At 39.2% G+C, this 26,136-nt stretch overlaps 2 protein-coding genes across 6 annotated transcripts in view; both read right to left on the bottom strand.

The window, feature by feature from the left end:
* Dnah12 (dynein axonemal heavy chain 12) overlaps positions 1-6,510 on the bottom strand; it is a 168,579-nt gene extending 162,069 nt beyond the window's left edge. For 4 of the 5 annotated variants that reach the window (XR_013109428.1, XM_034498136.2, XM_076931288.1 and 1 more), the window contains exons 1-3: positions 6,433-6,510; positions 5,949-6,062; positions 5,634-5,836 (exon numbers count right to left, since the gene is read on the bottom strand). Coding sequence is in view for 4 of the 5 variants with exons in the window: in XM_034498136.2 (XP_034354027.1) it covers positions 5,634-5,803 (170 nt within the window). In the remaining variant the exon portion in view is untranslated. The remainder of the gene's footprint in view (positions 1-5,633; positions 5,837-5,948; positions 6,063-6,432) is intronic. The other variant, XM_076931287.1, reaches the window with a different exon arrangement.
* A 13,736-nt stretch (positions 6,511-20,246) lies between these two features.
* On the bottom strand, positions 20,247-26,037 carry LOC143441759 (uncharacterized). The gene is made up of 4 exons (XM_076931286.1): positions 25,647-26,037; positions 24,969-25,199; positions 23,324-23,379; positions 20,247-21,624 (listed from the first exon to the last, which is right to left on the bottom strand). Exons 2-4 carry the CDS (start codon positions 25,081-25,083, stop codon positions 21,385-21,387), a joined length of 411 nt encoding a protein of 136 aa, XP_076787401.1. The 5' UTR covers positions 25,084-25,199; positions 25,647-26,037; the 3' UTR covers positions 20,247-21,384.
* Between the last annotated feature and the right edge of the window lie 99 nt (positions 26,038-26,136).

The raw sequence follows: 26,136 nt of genomic DNA, 5'->3' as shown, positions 1-26,136 counted from the left end.
AGACGTCCTCTGAGGAGGGAGAAAACAAGGACGATACTTCATCCCAGGATGGGTTAGATTCGGACGAACAAACAGAATTAAAATTAGAGGCAGCTCGTTATGAGAAAGAAAGATATCGTCCGGATCCTCCTTATGCACCTGACAGTTTGCCATCGACACAGCTGCTTGTGCAGAAGACAAAACAGGAACAGGCTAGGAGACATGTTATTCCAATAGCCACCTCCTTGATTCCAGAAAAGGAGAGAAGAAAGATTAGAACAGCCTTTCTGGTCTTTGAAGATCAGAATCAACAGAGACACCATCGAAGTTTAGACTTGAAACAATTAAAGTCATTGGCAGAATCGGTACAAACATATGACATAAATGCCTCTTTTACCCAAGCCTTAATAGAGAGACTTACAGAAAGTGCTATGACGCCTGGGGATTGGTGTAGTACTATCAAGACAATTGTCCCTACAGGCAAATATTTAGAATAGAAATCTCTTTATCATGATTTGTGTGCTACACAGGCCAGAGATAACATGGCACAAAATCACCCCCAATGGAGCTTTGATATGCTAACTGGCCAGGGGAGCTATTTGTGTTTTCCCACAGGAGCAAGAAAATCCAATCTGGGTACCAACAAGATTGACAAGAATAGTGAAGGATGGAGAAAAAGAAAATCCAGATCCAGAGGCTGTGGACATCAATGTTTCTGATATTAATTCTTTAGACTCCCATAAGGAACAGCCTACCTCTGTGGGCAATAGTGAGAACATGGCCCGTTCCAATGCCTGTACATGCTAATTTGACTAAACTTCCTTTATTCTTATCTACAAGTTGTACCATGGAAGCACCATGCATCAAAACGCCTAAGTTTGAAACAGAACCATATAATGCCACCTCAATAAAATTAAATACGACATTATGTTTTACTTTCCAAAATGAGACTATTAGCTCTGGGAAAGGACCATGTATTAAAATTACAAAAATGAAATTTGGATATTGGAAAGATCCACTTGTTACTAATAAAATTCCCACAGGGATATTAATGAATGCCCTGTCACAAATAAGAACTGGAGCAACTAGTGGAAGTGGAACTGGTGGTAATAATACATCTTCTAATATCACTACCATTATGCTCACTAGCAATATAACTATACCATTACCTGATAATTCTCCTCCTAATGTGACCGCTAAAAGACAGATACCATGGTGCTATCCATTATTGGATTTTCCTCCGACATTTACAACATGTCAACCACCAGAACTATGGAAATTTAAACTATCGGAGGGTTTCTATTTTAATCAAAAGTTAAAAAGATTTAAAACAAATAACACTCACTCTGGCCCTGGGAGTGAGTGGCCATTTTTCGAATAGATAATTATACATAATGATAATTATAAATGATGATAATTATTAATAGATAATTATAAATGATAATTATAAATGATGATAATTATAAATGATAATCTCTAATTATAAATGAGGCATCTACTAGTATATCAACTTTTGCTAATCTACAAGGAAGCTTCCATACATCTAATAATGTCAGTGGTACACGATTGGAGACCACATAAAGTAATAAAACAAAGATCAGTTTATCTAATTTGAAGATTAATCAACAATATTCTAATTATACGCTTGAGCCATCACTAGTGTGTGTTCAAACAGCATATTTTTTCCTTATATGTGATAAAGAGTTGTTTGAAAACAGCTCAATAATTAATTGCCATAGTCCTAATATTACATGTTACTTAACAAAATGCTGGAATGGAAATAACTGGACAACAATTGTGGTGAATATTCCCACATTTGTACCAGTACCTGTTGAAGCTGACCCCAAAGATTTTCCTATCATACAATTATTGAGACAAAAAAGAGATTTTGACATTACAGCAACTATAATCACTGCCATTACTGTTTCTGCTGCAGCTACAGTGACTACAGGTATTGCCATGGCCAATCAAGTGCAAACAGCCTCAGTTATTAGTCATATTACTGAAAAGACATCCGATACACTTGAGACAGTGAAGAGAACTGATGCTCATTTGACTTCAGGGGTCTTACTGGTCAATCAGCGCATTGACTTATTACAACAACAATTACAAGCGCTTGGAGATGTCATACAACTTTCTTGTGTGGCTTCCACACGTTCCCTATGTATAACCCCCTTACTTTTTGATAATTCTTCCCTTGTTAACAGTTCTATTATTTCAGAATATCTGAAGGAGAATTAGACCCAGGAGTTAGAGTTTCTTCAAGAAGAATTACAGTTAAAGATATTAGACCTCAAAAATACAAGCCTTGATATAATCAGTTTTAAAGACTTTACCTCTTGGCTTTTTTCTACATTTTCCTTTTTTAAGGAGTGGGTGGGGGTAAGTTTGTTTGGCTGTATGCTACTTGGAGGGACATTGATCTTACTCTAGTTGTTCTGTAAAATGAAAACTCAACAACAACGTGATAAAGTAGTTATTGCTCAGACATTTTTGGCTATTGAGACTGGAACATCCCCTCAAACTTGGTTGAATATACTAAAGTACTGAGACGCTGTTCCATTTATACATGCTTGTGGACACAAGATCCCATTACACCAAACTGTAAACGAGACAGCCTTTTGATGCCTCCCAGGACTCGGATTCCCATTACAGGAGACTAAGACACAAAAGGTCTCTAGTCACTATATACAATTTATAAAGAAGGGGGAGATGTTAGGAGCCATGCTGCGTTTGCTGAAGTAGCTATACACTCGCCATTATAAGATGGCGCTGGCTTCCTGTTCCTGGTTCTTCTTGGCCTTGGTGTCTGCAGCTGTGCGCACGCGTAGGCGCAAATTCTCCCGCTGATAGTACTATCAGTGGATATGTAAATGAGACCCCAGTCTGTAAGCCAATGAGGACAGATCATGTCTCTTTGATAATATATAAGTCAGTACATTCTGGGGCTTGGGGTCCTTCCTTTGTTCTCCATCTTACATCCTTCTAACTAAAAGAGCTGTAACAATAAAAGACGCTGTCAGAAGAATCTTGAGTGTGACGTGCTCCTTATCGACAAGGTAGCGTGTCACACTCTTCAAACTATTCCACACTACCCAATTCGTTCTATGAAGCCACAATTATGCTCATACCTAAACCACACAAAGACACAACACAGAATGAAAACTTCGGACCAATCTCCTTTATGATTATCGATGCAAAAATGCTCAATTCTCAAAAACGAAATCTTCTTCCCCTTCTACAGTCTTCCCAGGTTTATGGTACCTTTGTGATCCTGGCAGCTGTCAGTTCCTGCATCCTGACTTTGGTGGTCCCTAGATTGACTTTCTCCTGTTTGTTTAAGTGGAAGATTTCTTCCTGTTCTTTTGTTATCTATTTAAATATTGTCCCCACAGGCTGTTCCTATCATGCTCCTGGGATAATGATCTATTATATTATCTTATTATTTATTTATTTATTGTTCATACAGGATCCCACTTTGTCAACCCAGGCTAGGCTTGACCTCACAATGCTTCTGCCCTAGCTTTCTCAGTACTGAGATTATAGGCATGTGCCTCACACCATGCTTCCTCTATCTTGTTTCTTCAAAGTACCCATCACCAGCACTAGGGAGGCAGAGGTAGGCAAATCTCTGATCTCGAGGCCAGCCTGGTCTACACAATGAGTTCCAGAACAGCTAGGGTTACACACACACACACACACACACACACACACACACACACACACAAACTTGCCTCAAAAACATAAAAAAATAAAAAAGTACTCATCATCTAAAGCAATGGTCCTCACCCTTCCTAATGCTGCAACCATTTAATACAGTTTTTCATGTAGTGGCGACCCCTAACCACAAGATTATTGCTACAAATAATGATGGGTACTTTGAAGAAACAAGATAGAGGAAGCATGGTGTGAGGCACATGCCTATAATCTCAGTACTGAGAAAGCTAGGACAGGAAGATTGTGAGGTCAAGGCTAGCCTGAGTTGACATAGTGGGATCCTGTATGTAACCACAAAAATTTTGTTGCTACTTCATAACTGCTATTGTTATGAATTGTAATGTAAATATCTGTGTTTTCTCCCCTGAGAAAGGGTCAGTCAATCCTCAAAGAGATCACGACCCACAGGTTAACAACCACTGGTTGAAAGAGTTCCTATAACTTGTTTTTTTTATATGATTACTGTCTTATCCTGCTGTGAAGCAAACTTGTTAAAGTCACAGTCTTTTACTATTGTTTTCTATGATCTTCCTAGTAACAGGTACAATGTATATCAGGGAATTAATATTTCCACATAAAATGATATAAATTTGTAGAAAGGATTGAAACAATGTGGAAGGGATTCAAACACTTTCTAGACATGGTAATCCATAAACTAAATCTTAATTACAAAGCATATCTAAGAAACAGAGTATATTCATGGAGCCATGAGTAGCTCCTGACAGGGAAAATGGTAAAAAGCTGTTGAATAACATCCCAAGAACTCTTGTCTAAGTCTTCTAAAAGAACAAGTGGTCTTCACAATGAATCAGGAAGAGGCTAGCAAGATGGCTCAGAAGTCCAGAGCTCTTGCTGCTGTGTTTGGTTCCCAGCACCCATGTTGGGCAGCTCACAAATGCCAGGGTAGATATGACGTTCTCTTATGGCCTCTGTCCATGTACATTTATATGGCACTCACATTTACATTTGTATACACACACACTCACAAATTTAAAAGTTTTTAAGAGATGAAGAGGGCAAAAGACCTCTAACAATATATATATATAGGTTAATATATATATATATATATATATATATATATATATATATATATATATATGTGTGTGTGTGTGTGTGTGTGTGTGTGTGTGTGTGTGTATATTTAAAACATGTAAGTTAAAATTGCTCATAAATTTAGCTTTAAATATGAGTAAGTGAATGATAAGTTATATAATTCTAGACCTGTTAACTATGAAGTATAACTTTCAAAACAATTATTTTTGACAATATAATCATTAACAATGTGGCAATAAAACTTAAGTCAGTTGTAAAACTTCTTATAAAAGAGTTTGACCAAAAAGGAAAATTCCTGATTCATTTTCAAAAATCAGTACAGTTAATAGCATAATAGCAGACACAATAACAAGATACTTGAACTGCAGAAACAGACCACTTGGGTCCAAACCTCAGGTGTATGAGCAAATTACTTCTCTGCTCCTTAATTCACTCATTAAAAAAAATATAGGGTGAGGCTGGATAAATGGCTCAGGACCCAAGTTCAACTTCCAGCACCCACATGGCAGCTCACAACTCTAGTTCCCTTTTCTGACTTCCCTGGGCTCCTGCATATACATGCTATACACACATAAACTTAGACACACACACACACACACACACACACACACACACAAATATGTATATAATATTTTTAAAATAAAAATTTACTTCATCAAGTTACTGTGAGAAGTATTGGTAAAGTAATAGGTACATTATCTGAAAAAGCAGGCACTCTACAAAATTGGCTATCATTATGATTAATTCCCAATTGCTTTTCTAATTAATTTGAATTTTAATCCTTATTTTACCCATGGACCACCTTTATACTTTTCTAAATTTTTTGAGTCTAGAACACGAATCATCAAGTCCAAGCAATAATTATTTACTATTATGCTACTTACACTAACTGATTGATCTTCTTCTGCTGATCCTTAGATCTTCTGTAATTTAGTAGCTCACTTTGTTTTGGCGTGTCGACACCTATGTTTTTTGGGGGATGAACAATGGGGGGCAACTTCAAGTTCAAAGCTTCCTTTTCTGCTGTAATGGCAGTTTTGTTAGGATCTGACATCTTGGTCTCCTAAGGATTGAAATACCCTATACTCTGAAAAAAAGTTCATACAGTCATTAGTATATGAGATCAAGCCTGAATATATTCAGTGTATCTTACACATTGGTACTGTCAATAAAATCCAAAGCTGTTCAGATTTACTTACCAAGTATGTAGTGGTTAAAGAATGGCAGTTGAGATGAGGGGGCAGGAGTTCTAAACACAGCTCTGCCAGCCACTTGCTATAAAGAAATGAAGCCAGATATTTCCCCCTTACCATCTGAAATTAAGGAACTGAATTAGACATGTTTGAAACAGCCTTCCAACTCTAAAATCCTGGGTTTGTTGTTTTCCCCTAGATGCAAACCACAATAAAAGACAACAAAATTGCCCCTCCCCCAAACTGGTATTTAATATCATTAATATTTTTCAAAACATTATTGAATCAGTCTGTCTAACATCCTAGAAAGTGATGATTGACAAAAAATAGCCACAGTTAATGCAAAGCAAATGTAAGGCATAAACATTCAACAATGTAACTATGGTATCAACTACATTTGTCCCAAATGCCCCCGGGTTTGGAGATTTTCTGCAAGCACTCAAATCAGAGATCTTAGAGGGAAAGGAAGAGAAATGCAGAGAACTGGTACCTATCTGATTCTTCTCTTTTGCCACTCAGAGACAGAAAAGAGTTTCTCCTCTGAAGCACTAAGGCAATCTAGTAGAAACAACATAGTAACCATGGAAACTGCCTAGCCTACCAGAAGGGCTGGGCGTAGGTTGCTAGAAGAGGCAGTTGCTGAAGGAAGACAGACTTAAAGCAAACAGTTACACTGTTTCACTCAAGCTAATCAAAGGCAAGTTGGTTTCTATTGCAGTTGTTGCTGTTTAACAAACTGCCTTACATTGGAAGGAGTCCAGGAAATCAAGATTTTTCAAATTGCAGGAAAAGGCATGAGGTGAAAATTGGATCCATTAGAGAATGTATAGATGTATATAAATATTCATTGTCTATGAACAATGGAGTCTTCAAGTGTCCCCACAGTGACTTTCTGTAACTATTGTAACCAAGCCTCAATACAATTTATCTTGTTCTTATATTTGCTATTTGTTTATATAACACGTCCAAGAAATCCTAACCAAAAATCAAACAGGTTAAGGTGTGTAAACTTTGCAGCTATGTTTAAGGAATGAACGTTGTAACTTGAAACTCCAATGTATAGTCCAGGAAGATTATGAGGGATGAATAAAAAATTGTTGTGGAATATTTTGTTTGTTAGCATACCAAATAATGGGTTTCACTCTGAGACTCTATGCGTGTTTATCTGTCACTCCTGTGCTCTCCCTCCTGTGCACTCCACACACAGGTTCCTTTCCTCCACTCAGTTTGTAGTCTCTTCTACTTTTTTTTTTGGAGATTTTCTGCAAGCACTCAAATCATAGATCTTAGAGGGAAAGGAAGAGAAATGCAGAGAACTGGTACCTATCTGATTCTTCTCTTTTGCCACTCAGAGACAGACGAGAGTTTCTCCTCTGAAGCACTAAGGCAATCTAGTAAAAACATAGTAACCATGGAAACTGTCTTGTCTTTATCACTGTGTTTGTATTCAAATAAACACTCTGCCATGAGAATCCATGAGATCTATGTCTGGCTTGTTTCAGCGGACATGACCTGCCACATTTAACATCTTGTCCTCCCACAAGCTACAGCCGTTCCTCTGGCACCCCAGGGATAGCTGAAACTATCAATTTTATATTGCTAGTTTTCAAAGGCCAGGCCAGGAGTGGGGAATAGTGTTTAAACACTTTCCTTCTTCTGGGGCCTTATTTTTCCCCCAAGGGCCTACAGTTTTTGCCTGAGTATATTTGCTCCAATGATTCTGTCAGGGTTAGCTCATTTCTCCTATTTGTATGGTTGGCAGGGTCCTCCCTTGGCTACTCTGAGGAACTGTTTGGTACTGAAGGTTTTGGAGATTATAGTGCTGAATTTTCTTCTTTCCCTGGCAGAACAGCAAAGCAACAGGGTTTTTTCTCAAAAACACCCTTCTCACCCTAGGCTTGGAGGCTTGGAGAGCTTGGAGGAAAGAAGTCGTAGCAGACCACAATTTAGTTTGGAGCGTGTTTCTCAAGCCCACGGGAGATATCTCCTCAAAAAATGGATTTTTTTTTTTTTTTTTAGTTTCCAGATGGTAAATTTATTGATTTTTAACAACTGTTGAGTACCTTCTGTGTGCTAGTCACCATCTCAGATTTTTCTAATGAAGAAGCATCATATACTACTGTGTCTTGCACACAGTAAGTGTTCCACATGTGTAACTTCAGTAAGAGAATGAACTTTATAGAACTCTATAGCTTGTTAAATCGAGTATCTATGTGTATAAAACAAAAATTTTGTACGTTTATATGATAGGGTTTTTAAATGCTATTTTCATTAGTTTAAAACACAAGGACAAAAATGGAAGACAAACACAAATTAAATCACCAATAAACTGATATTAATCTATGAAGATCACCCTTAGCCAACCTGTCTCCATCAGTAGACTCATTTTTAAAGTTTTTTAAAATTAAATACCTATTCAAACCCTTTGTCAGTTAACAAATTGGGTTATTTAACTGAAAAAAATTATTTGATGTGTGTGACAATGCCACTATTACCCTGATCCAAAAGATGCCCCCCCAAAAAAGAAAATTACAGACTAATACTCCTTATGAACATAGATGTAAATTTTTTCAATAAAATATTTGTCAACCAAATTCAGGAACATGTCTGTCTTAATGTTCTATTAATATGAAAAGATAGGACCATGACCACAACTCTTATCAAGAAAAGCATTTACCAGTTTCACAGGTTTAGTTAATTGTCATTAGGGTAGGGGGAATGGCAGCATGCAGGCAGTAGCTGAGACTTCTACATCCAGAGCTACAGGCAGCAAGAAGAAAGAGACTCTGGGTTTGGAATGTACTTTTTGAAACCTTCAAAGCCTACTGCCAATGACTTCCAACTAGGCCATGTATCCTAATCCTTTCAAATAGTGCCACTCTCTGGTGACCTAGCCCATAGGAGCCAGTCTCATTCAAACGCCCATAACATCAGAAAGATTATACACCATGGTCAATTTGGCTTCCCTAGAAATGCATATATGGCTCAACATACATAAGTCAACCCACCACATAAACAAACTGAAAGACAAAAACCACGTGATTATCTCATTAGGTGTAGAAAAGGCCTTTGACAAGATCCAACATCTCTTCATGGTGGACACACTAGAGATACAAGGAATGTACCTCAACATATAAAGGCAATTAAAAGTAAGCCATCATCAACATCATCCTAAATGAAGAGAAACTCAAAGCAATTCTGTTAAAATTAAAAGTAAGAATGACCATTCTTTCCACTCCTATTCAATATACCACTTGAAATCTTAGTAAAAGAAGACAACAGAGGGAGGTCAAGGGGATACAAACAGGAAAAAAAGAAGTCAAAGTATTTTCATTTGCAGGTGATATGATTTTATATATAAAAGACCATAAAGACTATACCAGGGAATTTCTATATCTAATAAACACTTTCAGCAATGAAACAGGATACCAAATTAATACACAAAATCAGTAGCCTTCTTATATATAAATGATAAACATATTGAGAAAGAAATCAGGGAAACAATACTTTTCACAATCGCCTCAAACAAACAAACTTCCAAACTTCCAAACTCCAATCAAGCAAGTGAAAGACTTGTTATAATCAAAACTTTGGGAGCCAAGGAGTGGTGGTATACATTTTTATCCCAGCACTCTGGCAGAGGCAGAGAGAGGCAGAGAGAGAGGCAGAGGGGCAGAGAGGGGCAGAGAGGGGCAGAGAGGGGCAGAGAGCTAAACATTAGCTGGAGCTCAGGGAATCCTGCAGAAGTAGACTAGGAAGGATTGTAGGAGCCAAACAAGTCAAGGATACCACAAGAAAATGGTCCACAGATTCAACCAGGGCTCATAGGGACTCACAGAGACTGAACCGAGAATTGGAGAGCCTGCATAGGTCTGACCTAAGTTCTCTGCACGTATGTTATGGTTGTATACCTTGGTGTTCCTATGGGATTCCTAACTGTGAGAGTGGGAGCTGTCTCTGACTCTTTGCCTGCTTTTGAGACCCTTTTCCTCCTACTGTGTTGCCCTATCCAGCTTTAATAGAAAGGTATGTGCCTAATTATGCCATGTTTGGTTGGCATCCCTAAGAGACCTGCTCTTTCTGAAGGGAAACAGAGGAGTGGATCTGGAAGAGAAGGGAGGTGGTGGGAGGGGCTGGGCAGACAATAGGGAAGAAAAACTGCAGTTGAGAGATAATATATAAGAGAAGAATTTTTAAAAAGAAAAACAGAGATAGTATTTAGAATGTATATATGTATACACACACATAATATATATATATATATATATATATATATATATATATATATATATATATATAGAGAGAGAGAGAGAGAGAGAGAGAGAGAGAGAGAGAGGAGACTAAAAAATTGGTCATTAAGAAAATAACCCAATTTTAAAATGGGGCACATAACTAAATAGAGAGTTCTTAAAAGATGAACATAAATGGCTGAGAAACACTTTAAAATGTTCAGCATCCTTAGCCATCAGGGAAATGCAAATTAAAACTACTCTGAGACTTCATCTTACCCTAGTCAGAATGGCTAAAATCAATAAAGCAGACCACATTTCATGCTGATGAGGATGTTGAAAACAAAAACACATATACACTTCTGGTAGGAGGAAAACTGGTACTACCAGTACAAATCAGTGTCCAGGTTCCATAAAAAGCTCAAAGTCAATCTATCTCAAAATCCAGGTATATGGGCTAGAGAGATGGCTCAGCAGTTAAGAGCACTGACTGCCTTCCAGAGGTCATGAGTTCAATTCCCAGCAACCATATGGTGGTTCACAACCATCTGTAATGGAATCTAATGCCCTCTTCTGGTACTCGCATTCATAAATAAATAAATAAATCTTTAAAAAAAATTCAGGTATACAACTCTTGGGCATATACTCAAAGGACTTCACATTCTACAGCAAAGATACTTGTTCATTCATGTTCATTTCTGCTTTATTCATAATAGCCAGAAATTAGAAACAGCCTAGATGTCCATTAACTGATGAATGTATAACAAAAGCATGCTACATTTACACAATGGATATTATTCAACTGTTAATTGTTGGGAGCCGCAGTGATTCGCCATTACAAGATGGCGCGGGCATCCTGTCCTCCCACTAGTAAACAACTGACTGCACAGGTGCAAAAGGCAGAAAGCGGCGCCAAAGTCACTGCCCATCCCGGGGCGTAATATGGGGTGATGAGTGAACAGCCAATCAGAAGTGAACACGCCACTCTAGGGTATATATAGCAGTGCCTTTCCAGGGCTTTGGGTCTTTTCCGCTTCTGCTGTTACAAGTAAAGCCTCGTTTGTAGTAATACACGATCACTGCATCCGTTAATAAATATAAAATTATAAAAATTGAAGGTATTTGCCTATTTAGGTGGAACTAAAAACCATTATCCTGAGTGAGGTAATCCAGACTCCAAAAGACAAATATTGAATGCTTTCTCTTATAAGTGGATGCTAGCTTTTAAGATTTTGACATGTGTGCTTCAGTCCAAATAACCAACTAGGTTCAGTACCTAGTAAGGGACCAGAGAGGAAGAGGGGATCTTCCAAGAAAGGGGAAATAGAGTACATTGTTACAAAGAGATAGGGAGAAAACTAGTATAGGAAGATTAACTTGAGAAAGGGTCTTTGTTTTTTGTTTTGTTTGTTTGTTTGTTTTTTGGAGGAGAGAAAAAAATAAAGTCTAGAATTAATCAAAACCCAAACATCTGAGCATACCTGTGAGGGATTTTTCTTCAATAAATCATTTGAAGTGGGAAGACACATCTTAAATCTGGATCTTTTGAAGTGGGAAGTTCCACCTTAAATCTGTGCCATACCCTCTGGTGCTGGCCTTTATAAAGGACATAGAAGAAGGATATATTTGTTCTTTGCCTGCTTGCCCTCACCTTTGCTGGCAAGTTCATTCCTTCACTGGTATTAGAGCCTACTTCTTTGGGATTCCATTGTATAGTGAAGACCAGCTGAGATATTCAACCTCGAGGAATGAACAACTATTGGATTATTGTACTTTCTGTTGAGAGGCAGCCATCGTTGGAAGAGTCAGACCACAGCCTGTAAGCCACTCTAATAAATAATATATATAACTCTAATAAAACATATATTGTAGCAGGATAATTTCCTGCTACTGGTACATTGTATTTGCAATGAAGCTCGGTAATTGGGGAGGAGCTAATGTGGGAGGAGCAGAGAGTGGGAAGGAGAAGGAAGAGGAGGAGAAAGAGGAAGAGAGACTAGCGACCCTTGGAGGAAGATGGATGAGTCGAGAGCAGTCCTGGGTAGCACCTTATATCTAAGGTTAGATATTGGGTAACTATTCTAATTATGTGGGCATCTTGTTAATTGAGCATTTCCAAATATATAAATCCATTGGATAATCTTTAAGCATTAAGAGTCTTCATTCTACTGGGTACCATGAGTATGGAAGATATTATGAGGGGCTCAGCTGAGCTTTGTGGCGACAGCGTGTTAGATTGGCAGAGCCAGCCACCAAGCTGCCATCTAGTGGGTCTAGTTGTGCTACGCTTGGCCTCTGGATGCTTCTAGCTATGGCACACATGGCTTTTGGCTTCTTCTAGTGTGGAACATGGAGGCCGGAGCTAAGCAGAGCCACCCCGCCGGTTAGATAGATGGCCCACACTGCAGCTTTTCTAAATATTAACCAATACAATATATATAATAAATATGTGTGTATACATGTACATACATGTATATATGTTAGATTTATACATATATAAGCTAGATATCTTATGACACCAGATAAAACCTCCAGTGCCAGGAATGATACATTATGTTAAGTCATTGGCAAAGGAGTCCCACAGACTCCCTACACACACACACACACACACACACACACACACACACACACACACTAATCATCATAAGCAATTGCCAAGGTTATTGGTTACTCTCCACAACCTGATAGTAGGGCCGGCCCTACTCCCTAAGAAGATACCATTTACTTTGTCATTGGAGAAATTAATGGAAAAAAAATTGGTGCCAACTAGAAACTTCGCCCCTACTGACTAGCATTTATGGTACTGAAAGGTATATATCATGCTACTGGAAGAGAAAGGTAATCATCAATATCACCCCATACAAACTCTGAGAAAGGTAACCATCAATATCACCCCATACAAACTCTGAGACCTACAACAATGACCTGTCTGCAAGATATACTAGTATAATAGTGGTACAAAAGTTTCGGGAGTAATCAACCACTTTTAATTGGACTGCAGGTCTACTCCATGAGATAGAACTCGTAACTGACGCTGCTAAAGTGGCCAAGAAACTGATGCTGGACAGGTCATGGCTTAGAGAAAATATGAGTATTATTATTCTGCTAAAGGAGCACAGCATTAAAATTACTCCTCATGACATATATCCATAGATCAATGTGTCTCTCAACCCTCATCAGAGAAGCTACTTCTTGCATACTAATGGGAATTAGTGCAGAGACTGACAACTAGAAAATATGCACAAATAGAGAGACTTTAAAGCATACAGCCCTAAGTGGATGTCTTTCTTAAACTCTCCTCCCTCAAGAATCAGAAGTTATCCTAGTCAGTATTGTATTGCTGTGAAGGGACACCATAACCATGGCAACTCTTCTAAAGGAAAACATTTAATTGAGGCTTGCTTACAGTTCAGTGGTTCAGTCTATCATCAGCATAGCAAGAAGCAGCAATGAGAAGTATGCTGGTATGTAGGCAGACAAGGTGCTGGAGAGGTGCTGAGGGTTCTACATCTGGATCAGCAGGCAGCATAAAAGAGAAAGACCCATTAGATGTGGCTTGAGTTTCTGAAACATCAAAACCCACCCACCCCCAGTGACACACTTCCTCCAACAAAGCTACACCCACTTCAACAAGGAGACACCTCCTAATCTCTTTCAGATAGCTCCACTCTCTAATAATCAAGCATTCAATTATTTGTGCCTATGGAGGCTAATCCTATTTGAACCACCACAGAGATCTACTCAGAAGGGACGGAAAATTGTAAGAGCCAGAGGCGGTACATGGTTCCAAAGAAACAGTGTCTATCCTTCATAACAGTACTGATAGAAATGGGAATTCACAGAGACTATGACAACATGCACAAGATCTGTGTAGGAGATGGGCAGTGGTGGCGCACACCTTTAATCCCAGCACTTGGAAGGCAGAGGCAGCTGGATTTCTGAGTTTGAGGCCAGCCTGGTCTATAGAGTGAGTTCCAGGACAGCCAGGGCTATACAGAGAAACCCTGTCTTGAAAAACCAAAAAAGAAGAAGAAGAAGAGGAAGAGGAAGAGGAAGAAGAAATGAGTTTTTTTCAGTAGAGTGTCACTGGGTATACCAACTATCCTCCAGAATAGACCCCATGGCCAGTAGTTGGCCAACACAAATTCCATGGGTTTTCTGTTCTGTTTTGATATTTTTGTCTCATTAATTTTTTCTATTAATTTATATTTTGAGGAAAGAGAGAACATGAAATTAGGTGGATGGAGAAGTGGGGAGGAGAAGAAAAACATGAATAAAATATATCATATGAAAAAAATTTAAGTAAATTAAAATAATTCATTATTATATGTGTGTATGATTGGGGTGAGGATGGCAATGTCATAGCAAACTTGTGGAGCCAAAGGACACTTCACCATATCATTTTCTCCTTCTACCTTTACATGGATTCAAGGGATTGAACTCAAGTTAAGATTTCATAGCTGTTTTGTTAGCTGAGCTATCTCACCAGCCTGGGTGATAAACACACACACACACACACACACACACACACACACACACACAATTTAGCTTCTTAACACTGAGTTTTAAGAGTTCCTCATATATTCTAAATGCAAGCCTTGAATTAGATATTTTGCAAATATATACATACTCCTGTGTCTTGTCCTATCCTTTTCTTAATGGTGTCCTTGAAGAGCAATCATTTCTAACTTCAAAAAGCTAATGTGTATATATATGTATTTTGAGGTCATCTATGAAAGGCAGATACACCTATGAAGATTTTCTGTTTTATTCTAATTGTATGTTTTACTCCATTATATTTTTACATGGTTACAAGTCAATATTTTGCATAAGAATATATAAATGCAAAGGCTGGACGGCACAGCAATTTAGATTACTTGTTGCTCTTGCAGAGGACACAGGTTTGATTCCCAGCACCCACATGGTGGCTCACAACCAGCCTTAACTACAGTTCCACGGGGTCTAATACCTCTTCTTGGCCTTCTTGGGCACTAGGCACATACGTGACATATATACATACATGCAGGCAAAACATACATTTAAAGTAAAATAAATCTTTTTTAAAAAACAAGAAGAAAGCAAGCAAGCACCCCAGTATTACTTGCTGAAAAAGACTGTCTTTTTGACACTGAAGTGCATTGGTATCTTTATTTTTTTTAAAGTCACTTAATTAGCCAGAGATGGTGGTGCACACATGCCTATGGCTTCAGCTACTCAGAAGGCTGAAATTGGAATTTATGAGTTCAAGGCCAGCTTGTACAACATGATAAGATCCTATCTCAAAACAAAACAAAAGTTTGTCACTTGATATAATGTAACTAGACTCTCAGTTGTGTTCCTTTGATTTGAATGCCTGCTTGTGAATAAGCAACTTTGCATTTCCATATGAAGTTTAGATTGTTTGTAAATGTCTTTTTTTCCTTTCAAACAAGGTCTCACCACTATGTAGCTTTGGTGGTTTTAGTCCCTGGGAGCTCTGAGGGTCTGGTTAGTTTATATTGTTGTTCTTCCTATGGGGTTCCATTCCCCTTCAGCTCCTTCAGTCCTTCCCCTAACTTTTCCGTTGAGGTCCCCAGGCTCAGTCCAATGGCTGAGTAATCTTGATCACTATAATTTAGTAAAACAATTACAGTCTTAGAACCATATAGTTTTAGTCTTTGCTCTTTGATAAAGAAAACTAGTTTTTCTATTGTAGGCCCTTTGCATTTCCATATGAAGTTTAGATTGTTTGTAAATGTCTTTTTTTCCTTTCAAACAAGGTCTCGCCACTATGTAGCTTTGGCTTCAGTTTGTACATTGTAACTTTCTGTAATTTTTAATTAATTTTAATTACATTTATTAATTCTCTTTCATTCACTATTGTGTTAGGGTTACATCTGTGACTCTCCCTCTAGTAATATGTTTCATATAATTGAGTGCACCCATGCTTAGTGTATATAGTTTTAAATTGCCATGCCCTCTTCTCAGATTGTTTCCTTAATCAGTATGGTTACCTTCTTTATTTTCCCTTCCCTTGCCAGTTTTAGTGTGAAACCTCTTTTGTCAGACTTTAGAATAGTGACGTTTGCTTGTTTTCTAGGTCCATTTGCTTGGAATAACTTATTCTATCTTTTTCTATCTTTTCATCTGAAGATAGCATCTGCCTTTGACAGTGAGGTATATTTCTTGCAGAACCCCTGCCCCTCCCCAGTCAACTAGATAGATCCCATTTTTTAACTTGACTTGCGAATCTTTATTTTCCAAATAGGAATCTAAGACTATATTTATAGCTGTGATTGCACAACGTGCACTAATTCTTGCCCTTTTGTTAGTTTGTACATCTTGCTTTTCTGTTCCTCATTTGCTTATACTGTTCTAGTGAGTTATTTTATGAAGCCTTGTGGATGTGTCTTTGTCTTCTAAAAGATTCAAGTATCCTCTGTAACCACTATAAGCTGGCTTAGTGGTAATCTTTTGTTTTTTACATTCCAAATGTTTTCCCCCTTTCCAGTCTCCTCTCCACAAACCCCCCATCTCATGCCCCATCCCCTTTGCCTCTAAGAGGCTGCCCCTCCCACTCACCTCTCTAGCACCCCCCTACACTGGAACAACAAACCTCCACAGGACCAAGCACCTTCCCTCCCCTTGATGCCAGATAATGCAGTCCTCTGCTTCATATGTAGCAGAAACCATGGACAACTCATATATACTCTTTGTTCGGTGGTTTTAGTCCCTGGGAGCTCTGAGGGTCTGGTTAGTTTATATTGTTGTTCTTCCTATGGGGTTCCATTCCCCTTCAGCTCCTTCAGTCCTTCCCCTAACTTTTCCGTTGAGGTCCCCAGGCTCAGTCCAATGGCTGGCTGTAAGTATCTTCATTTGTTTTAGTCAGGTGCTGGTAGAGCCTCTCAGAGGAGAGCTATACCAGGCTCCTATCTGCAAGTACTTCTTGGTATTAGCAATTATGTCCAGGGGTTGGTGTCTGCACATGGGATTGATCCCAAGGTAGGGGGTCTCTGGATGGCCTCCCCTTCAGTCTCTGCTCCATTTTTTGTCCCTGTGTTTCCTCTAGACAGGAACAATTCTGGGTTAAAAATTTTGAGATGGGTGGATGGCCCCATTCCTTAACTGGGGTCCATGTCTGTCTACTGGAGGTGGTCTCATCAGGTTCTATCTCCCTGCTCTTGAGTATTTCAGCTAATCTCTTCCCTATTGGGTCCTGGGAGCCTCTCACATCCCTGGTGTCTGGGACTTTCTAGTGGTTCCCTCTGCCCCCTTACATATTTCTATTCGTTTTCCTGGCCTTCCTGTTTCTTCCCATACCTTACCCTGCTCCTCTTTTACCTCCCTCTCCCTTCCCCACCCATGTCTCTCTCTTCCTCTGCCTCCCATGATTATTTTTGTCCCCCTTCTAAGTGGAATTGAAGCATTCACACTTAGGCCTTCCTTCTTGTTAAGCTTCATATGGTCTGTGAGTTGTATCATGGGAGTTCTGAGCTTTTGGGCTAATATCCACTTATCAGTAAGTACATACCATGTATGTCCTTTGGGGTCTGGGTTATTTCACTCAGGATGTTATTTTCTAGTTTCATCCATGCGCCTGCAAAATTTGTGAAGTTGACATTTTTTGATAGCTGAGTAGTATTCCACTGTGTAAATATACCACATTTTCTGTATTCATCCTTCCATTGAAAAAGTCTTTAATTTCTTTATTTCTTGCCTGACCAAGTTATCATTGAGTAGAGAGTTGTCCAGTTTCCATGAGTATGTAGGCTTTCTATTGTTTTTGTTTTTATTGAAGACCAGCCTTAGATCCTCAGTGATCTGATAGAATGCATGGGATTATTTCAGTCTTCTTGTATCTGTTGAGGCCTGTTTTGTGTCTGATTATATGGTCAATTATGGGGAAAGTACCATGAGGTTCTGAGAAAAGTATATTCTTTTGTTTTAGGGTGAAATGTTCTGTAGAATGGGTGAATGATCTGTCAAATCCACTTGGTTCATAACTTCTGTTAGTTTCACTGTGTCTCTATTCAGTTACGTTTTCCATGATCTGTCCATTAGTGAGAGTGGGGTGTTGAAGTCTCCCACTATTATTGTGTAAGGATCAATGTGTATTTTAAGCTTTAGTAACATTTCTTTTACAAATGTGGGTGCCCTTGCATTTGGGGCGTAGATGTTCAGAATTGAGAGATCATCTTGGTTGATTTTTCCTTTGATAAGTATGAAGTATCTTTCCATATCCCTTTTGATAACTTTTGGTTGAAATTTGATTTTATTCAATATTAGAATGGCTACTCCAGCTTGTTTCTTGGGACCATATGCTTGGGAAAAAAATTTACAGCCTTTTACAGTGAGGTAGTATCTGTGTTTGTCACTGAAGTGTGTTTCCCATATGTAGCAAAATACTGGGTCCTGTTTATGTATCCAGTCTGTTAGCCTATGTCTTTTTATTATGGAATTGAGTCCATTGATGTTGAGAGATATTAAAGACCAATGATTGTTAGCTCCTGTTATTTATGTTGTTAGAGGTGGTATTGTGTTTGTGTGGTTCTCTTCTTTTGGGTTTGTTAGATGATTAATTTCTTGTGTTTTCTTGGGTGTAGTTTCCCTCCTTGTGTTAGAGTTTTCCTTCTAGGATCCTCTTTAGGGCTAGATTAGTAGAACAATATTTCTTAAATTTGGTTTTGTCACAGAACATCTTGGTTTCTCCATCTATGGTGATTGAGTTTTGCTGGGTATAGTAGCCTGGGCTGGCATTTGTATTCTCTTAGGGTCTCCATGGCATCTGCCCAAGATCTTCTGACTTTTAGAGTACCTTTTGAGAAGTCTTGTGTAATTCTGATAGGTCTGCCTTTATATGTTACCTGGCCTTTTCCCCCTTACTGCTTTTAATATTGTTTGTTCTGTGTATTTAGTGTTTTGATTATTATGTGACAGGAGGAATTGCTTTTCTGGTCCAATATATTTGGTATTCTATAGGCTTCTTGGACATTTATGGCCGTCTCTTTAGGTTAGGGAGGTTTTCTTCTGATTTTGTTGAAGATGTTTTCTTGTCCTTTGAATTGGGAATTTTCACTCTCTTCTATACCTATTATTCTTATGTTTGGTCTTTTCACTGTGTTCTGAATTTCCTAGACGTTTTTGTTTAGGAGCTTTTTGCACTTTGCATTTTCTTTGACTGTTGTGTCAGTATCTTCTATGATATCTTCTATGCCTGAGATTCTGTCTTCTATTTCTTGTATTCTGTTGGTGATACTTGCATCTGTAACGCCTGATCTCTTTCCTAGGTTTTCCATCTCCAGGGTTGCCTTCCTTTGTGATTTCTTTATTGTTTCTATTTCCATTTTAGATCCTGGATAGTTTTGTTCAATTCCTTAACCTGTTTAATGGTGTTTTCCTTTATTTCTTTAAATGATTTGTTTCCTCTTTAAGGGCTTCTACCTGTTTACCTGTATTCTCCTGTATTTCTTTAAGGGAGTTATTTATATCCTCCTTAAGGTCCTCTATCATCTTCATGAGATGGGATTTTAGGTCAGAATCTTGCTTTTTAGGTGTGTTAGGGCTTGATGTGGTGGAGAACTGAGTTCTGTTGGTGCTAAGTAGTATTGGTTTCTGTTGACTTTGTTTTTGAGCTTGCCTGGTCACTATCTGGTTATCTCTGGTTAACTGGTCTTGCTATCTCTGGATGGAGCCTGTCCATCCTGTGAGCCTAGTTATGAAAGACCTCCTGGGAGTCAAACTGTTACTGGGTGTGTGTAGGGGCAAAGTGGGGGTTGGGCCTGGAGTACCAGAACTGCCTCTGGGGTGCAGTTATAGACAGGAAGATGTGTCTCAGGCAGGGTGGATAGGTCCTGCATCAACTGGGCCCTGTGTGGGTCCCAGTTAGGCTAGGTATTGGGGCAGGCAGTTTCACCTGTGAGCCTGGTTGTGATGGACCTCCTGGGAGTCAAGCTGTCTTTGGGTCTAACCTGTTTCTTATTACAGAAGGGTTTTTTTTTTTTTTCTCCTTCAGTTATGACATAGCTTTGATGCTATAGTAGTCTAAGTGGCAGTTGTCTTTCAGCTCTGTGTTTAAAGTTTCTATTAAGAAAGTAGCTATTATTATGATGGGCTTTATTCATGACTTGATTTTTTTCTTATAGCTTTCAATAGTTTTTTTTTCCCTTTTTTGTTTTTGTTTTGTTTTTTTCAAGACAGGAATTCTCTGTGTAGCCCTGGCTGTCCTAGAACTCATTCTGTTGACCAGGCTGGCCTTGAACTCAGAAATCTGCCTGCCTAAACAGTATTGCAGAGGTAAGCAGATCTCTGACAAAGCTACTTTCAGGGCAGCCAAGACTACACATAGAAATCTTGTCTCAGAAAACAAGATTGTGACAAAAAGTTTTTGTCTTGGAAAAAACAAAAATGAACCAACCAAACAAAACACTGAGCAAAAACAACTTGGGGAGTGTCTTGGTTTGGGTTTCCTTTACTGTGAAGAGGCACCATGACCAAGGCAACTCTTATAAAGATTATTTATTTATTTATTTATTTACTTTTGGTTTTTTTTTTTTTTTTTTTTTTTGACAGGGTTTCTCTGTGTGGCCCTGGCTATCCTGGAACTCACTTTGTAGACCAGGCTGGCCTCGAACTCAGAAATCCGCCTGCCTCTGCCTCCCAAGTGCTGGGATTAAAGGTGTGCACCACCACCGCCCGACCTATAAAGGACATTTAATTGGGGCTGGCTTACAGGTTCTGAGGTTCATTCTATTATCATCATGGTGGGAAGCATGGTAATTTTCAGGCAGATATGGTGGTGGTGAGGTGTAGCAGGATATCTTCCCACTACATTTGTATAAAGCTCAGCGATTGGGCTGTATGAGAGATAGGCAGAGTGAGAAGTCGGGAGGAGAGAAAGAAGAGAAGAGGCGGAGCTAGAGGAGGAGAGAGAGGTAGGTAGGAGCCATGGAGAACCACGCACAGATCCAGGACTGTCCTGGGTAACGAATTATATCATAAGGTTAGATATTGGGAAACAACTCTAATTATGTGGGCAAATTGTTAATTGAGGATTTCTAAATATATAAAGCTTTTGGATAATAATTAAGCTTTAGAGTCTCATTTCTACTGGGTACCGCATGGATGGCAGGATGGACTGGGCTCAGCCAAACATTGTGGAGACAGCATGGTAGATTGGCAGAGCCATCTCCCACACTGGCATCTCGTGGGTGCCAGGACCGGTGCTTCTGGCCCACCTAAGCTGGTGGCCTGAGCCCAACAGTCAAGATAAGGGGAAGGAGAAGGAAGAGTCCAAGGAGGGGGTTGGAAATAGGGTAAAAGGCTATGAAATCTAGTCCACAACGGGTTGTCTTGGAACCCGACTGTTTTTTGAAGATCTCTCTTGCTCCTTGGGGGTCTCCGAGTCCTTCCTCAGTCAAGATGGGGAGCAGCATCCATGTCAGCAGCAGGGTCATTTTCTTGATCACCTTGGTCTCCTGTGGAAGAAGCATAGGGGGGTTTCTCAGGGAAGATGTGTTCCCTGGAAATGTCATTGTGAGCCTCCCCTTGTTGAGGCATGTACTTTATATCTCTGGCCAGTATCTAGATTGGTCTTTTTTCACTTTGGGGAAGTATGCAGCCAAATCCCCTCCCAGCTGTCAGGAGTGGGTCTGGTCCTCTCCAGGATCCCATCAGTGGGTCCCTTCATTTTATTTCCCAGATTCTTAATTCAATTATATCACACAAACGGCTCTGATTGAATCTTTGAGGACTCTAAGTGTGAGGAGTGAATGAAGTCCTGAGAGTGTGAAGTCTGGAATTGAGTGTGTTGTTGATATGAGCACTCATTGGAAAAAGGAAACACCCCAAACTGAGCCAATTCTATTGGTGAGCATGCAACCTACCTTTAAGAGTAATTTGTTTTCCCTTGGAGGAAACTAAAATTTTGTGAGTTGTTATCAATTGGAGATAGCTTCTGGGTTAAGGATGGAACATGTGTCTACTTCTCCTTTCAACTCTAGGACCTCATTTGGTACTGAGCTGTGCAGGCCCTGTGCATACTGCCTCAGTCTCTGTGAGTTCGTATGTGTACTAGTCCTATTGTTTCTAGAAGGATTTGTTTCCTTGGTGTTCTCCATCCCCTCTGGCTCTTGCTTTCTTTCCACTTCATCTTACTCAGTGTTCCCTGATTGGAGGAATTTGATGAAGATCCCATTTAGGTTTGGGTGTTCCAAGGCCTCTCATTCTCTGCATAATGTCTGGTTGTGGACCTCTGTATTTGTTCCCAACTGCTGCAGGAGGAAGTAAAAACTCTAGTTCTGACCCAAGAATACAATTTGAAAAATCAGATAAACTCATTTTCTAAAGCCTTGATTATTTAAAAGTGATTTATGAATATAACATCAAAACGTGATCCTCTATCTAAGCCTCATGGCACAGGTGGTATAACTCCAGCACTTGTGTAGTTAAGACAGGAAAAAAAATGATTTTCTAATATGTATACCAAACATTTCTTCTTTAAAAGAAAATTTTTATGTGTACAGGTGTTTTCCCTGTATATCTTTGTGTGCCTGTGGAGGCCAAAAGAGGGCGTTGGATACTGTGGAACTGGAGTGTTAGGCAGTTGAAAGGCATCATGTGGGTATTAGGAATAAAACTGGTTCTCTGGAAGAGCAAGCTAGTGTCTTGACCATTGGACCATCAAATTTCTTCCTCTTTCCAAAAAAAAGTACTGAAAATACTAATAGGTTTCAAAGATGAATTTAAAGTGCAGGATTAAAAAACTATGGTCAAGAATTCTGTATAGCTCTAAACTTACATAAACGTTTTTAAATTTTGTGTATGCATGTTGTGTGTGTTGGGAGCATGCATATAACATAACTTGTGTGATGTCAAAGGACAATTTCGTTGTGGAATGTTTTCTCCTTTGACCTTTATGTGGACTCTACAGTTCAAACTCAAGTTACAGGGCTAACATGGCAAACACTTTTTTCCTGCTTTAAGCCATCTCACTGCTAAACTTGGACAGATTTTACATAAGCTCTTCACATTTTTCTTCAAACTAATTTTGATTGCTATTAGATAGCACTATAATAAACAGCATATATAGCATGTCACAAATATCTTAAAAGCACAAAACCTAAAAGGAACAAGCTAGTTATCATGATTGTGCACATCTGTAATGCCAGCACTTACGAAACTGAGGTGGAAAACTGTGGGCTCAAAGCCAGCCTGGGATGCACAGTAAAATCCTATATCAAAAAGAAAATAAAAAGAAGAAAGAAAAGGGAAAAAAAAGAAGGGAGGGGTTGGGAAGGAAAGATAATAGATAAAAGGAAAAAATAGATAAATTGACCCTCTTAATTTTTATAAAAAGGCAAATGGAAATTATTTTGAATGCAATGCCCCATCCCTTTTTCAATACTGGAGATTGAACCTAGTGCCTTATGCCTGTTGGCAAGCACTCTACCACAAACTTGACTTTTGAATTATGTGGGTAAATAACCCAAACTGATAGTAAGTCCTACTCAAAACTTCTGAATGCTATCACCCAAAACTACACTATCATTTTGACCTTGAGTATAGATAGTATATAAGCAATCTGTGTGGTTTACAGGCAACATCATCTACCAGAACGAAAATAATCAAAAGAAACTAGTCTTCACATATGAATATTGGGAGATTTATAAATGACACATAGGTAGACACAGTTCTGATTGGTATGGTTTTTTTGTATTGATTGGTTGATTGATTGACTGATTTCAGCTAGCACTACATAGCCCAGGCTGGTCTAGAACATATGATTCTCCCAAATGATGGGATTACAGGTATGTGCCACCATGCCTAGCTTAGTTTTATAGGTTCCTTTTAATTTAAAACTTAAAATAAAATCATGTGTCTATGTTGGTACATGTGTTGTGGGGGGAGGCGGGTGAACATGCACACATATGTTCATGTGTAGAGGTCAGATGTCAACTTTCAGTGTCTTTACTCAGGCATAACCACCTTAGTTTTTGAGACAGGGTCTCTCATTGACCCTGAGCTTGTAATTAGGCTAAGACTGTCTGGCCCAGAACCTCAAGGCTCCACCTGTAATCCCAGAGCTGGAATTATAAGCACATACCATTCTGCCTAGCATTTTCATCAGGGTTCTGAGGATCAGACTTAAATCCTCTTTCTTGTATGGCAAACACTATACCAACTATGCTATCTCACCAATGGTGCAGACTTTCTTTCTCTAAGGCCTTCTTAAATCCTCATACTTGCTAGCCAAGTACTCTGCCACTGAACTGTACCCTTAGTTTGTGTTTCTTTTTAAAAAAAAAAAAAATTTATTTTATCTGTATGAGCATACTGTTGCTGTCTTCAGACACACCAGAAGAGGGCATTAGAACCCATTACAGATGGTTGTGAGCAACCATATGGTTGCTGGGAATTGAACTCAGAACCTCTCAGAAGGGCAGTCAAGTGTTCTTAATGCACTGAGCCATCTCTCCAGCCCAGTTTGTGTTTCTTGACACTGATTTAAGAATAAAATTATTCCTAGTCATTTCACTCCCAATATGTATTATCAAAATCATACTATTGCCTAATCTCTCAATGTCAAGTTTCAATTACATAATTACAAGTGGGGCTATAAGTCAATTTAATAAAAAATATAGCTTCAATAATGGCATTTACAGCCATTTTTACAGCCATGGTGGTGCATGCCTTTAATCTCAGCACTCAGGAGGCAGACAGAGGCAGACCTCTGAGTTCCAGGACACCCAGGAATACACAAAGCAACCCTGTTTTGGAAAAAAAAAAAAAAAAAAAAAACAACAAAAAGACATTTACTTACTACTTTCAAGCTTGTGAATTAAAAACAAGCTTTCCACGAGATTTGACATTTTCAGAATACTTCTTGAAAAATAAAAGATCATGCAAACAGAAGGTCTGGGCTGGCAAAATGGCATCGTGGGTAAAGGTGGTTACTGCCAGGCCTGACAATCTGAATTCAGTCGAAGGGTCTTTTTTACAGGCTACTGCTCCCTGGGCTCACTGTTCCAGTCAGATAGGACTTTGTTTTGGTCTACAAATAAACCAACATCATTCGTGTTAAGAGTTTTTAATGAAATAAAAATAGAAACAAAACTCTAGGCTAAATTTAATCTTCAAATAAAGTAAAAGGGGGAGGGGTTTAGCATCTTCGTTTGAAGAGTACTTAATTCAAATTTTACCTGAGTTCTGTAATTTTACTTGCAACCCTAAAAAAACAAGGAGAGAGAGAGAGAGAGAGAGAGAGAGAGAGAGAGAGAGAGAGACAGACACAGACAGACAGACAGACAGACAGACAGACAGACAGACGCACGCCGTACGGGCTGCGCCACCGCCGGTTCGCTGTAAACTCTTTACTACTTAAAACACTAACAACTTTCGGAAACATGTCGGGACCTTTTCTGTCAATTTACTATGCCGTGTAGCTTTGACTCTGTCTTTCTGGGTTCCGCGTTTCTAACGCGATGGATACGAAACGTACCTCAAAAACTAACAACAAAACCGTGAGGCTTGTGCTTTTGTGTCCTCAGCGCTCATTAGCTGGTGGAGAAACCCGGGCAGGCGGCTCGGAGCTACTTAGCCGCCACAGGCTCCGCGCTTGTGCCTAGCTTCACTCAACCCGCCACACCTCGAAAACTAAGGAACAAGTCCGTCAGCTGTGAAGAGTGGACGTCGCAATCCTGGTGGGGAGTCCGGCGCCCACACTCAACACTGACCGGAGCAACGGGAAATGACAGAAAGCCTAGTGTTTCCCGGAGATAACGCCCAGTCACTTCCTGTTTCGTAAGCCTATTCCCGCCCTCAGTCTGCACTTTCAACAAAACTCCAGGGTTTGGTAGTTCCCTCTGACACTTTTATATTTCCTTCTCGCTTTTGCCTTTAACCCGTGTTGGATACAAGCACCAAGGCGCTTGAATCTCGAGACATGCGGCTATGAGTAGAACAAACGGGCAAGTGAACATGGCGAAAGT

Source organism: Arvicanthis niloticus, chromosome 3, assembly GCF_011762505.2.
Source record: "Arvicanthis niloticus isolate mArvNil1 chromosome 3, mArvNil1.pat.X, whole genome shotgun sequence".
NCBI lineage: Eukaryota > Metazoa > Chordata > Mammalia > Rodentia > Muridae > Arvicanthis > Arvicanthis niloticus.
This window is presented reverse-complemented; position numbering and strand designations above follow the sequence as displayed.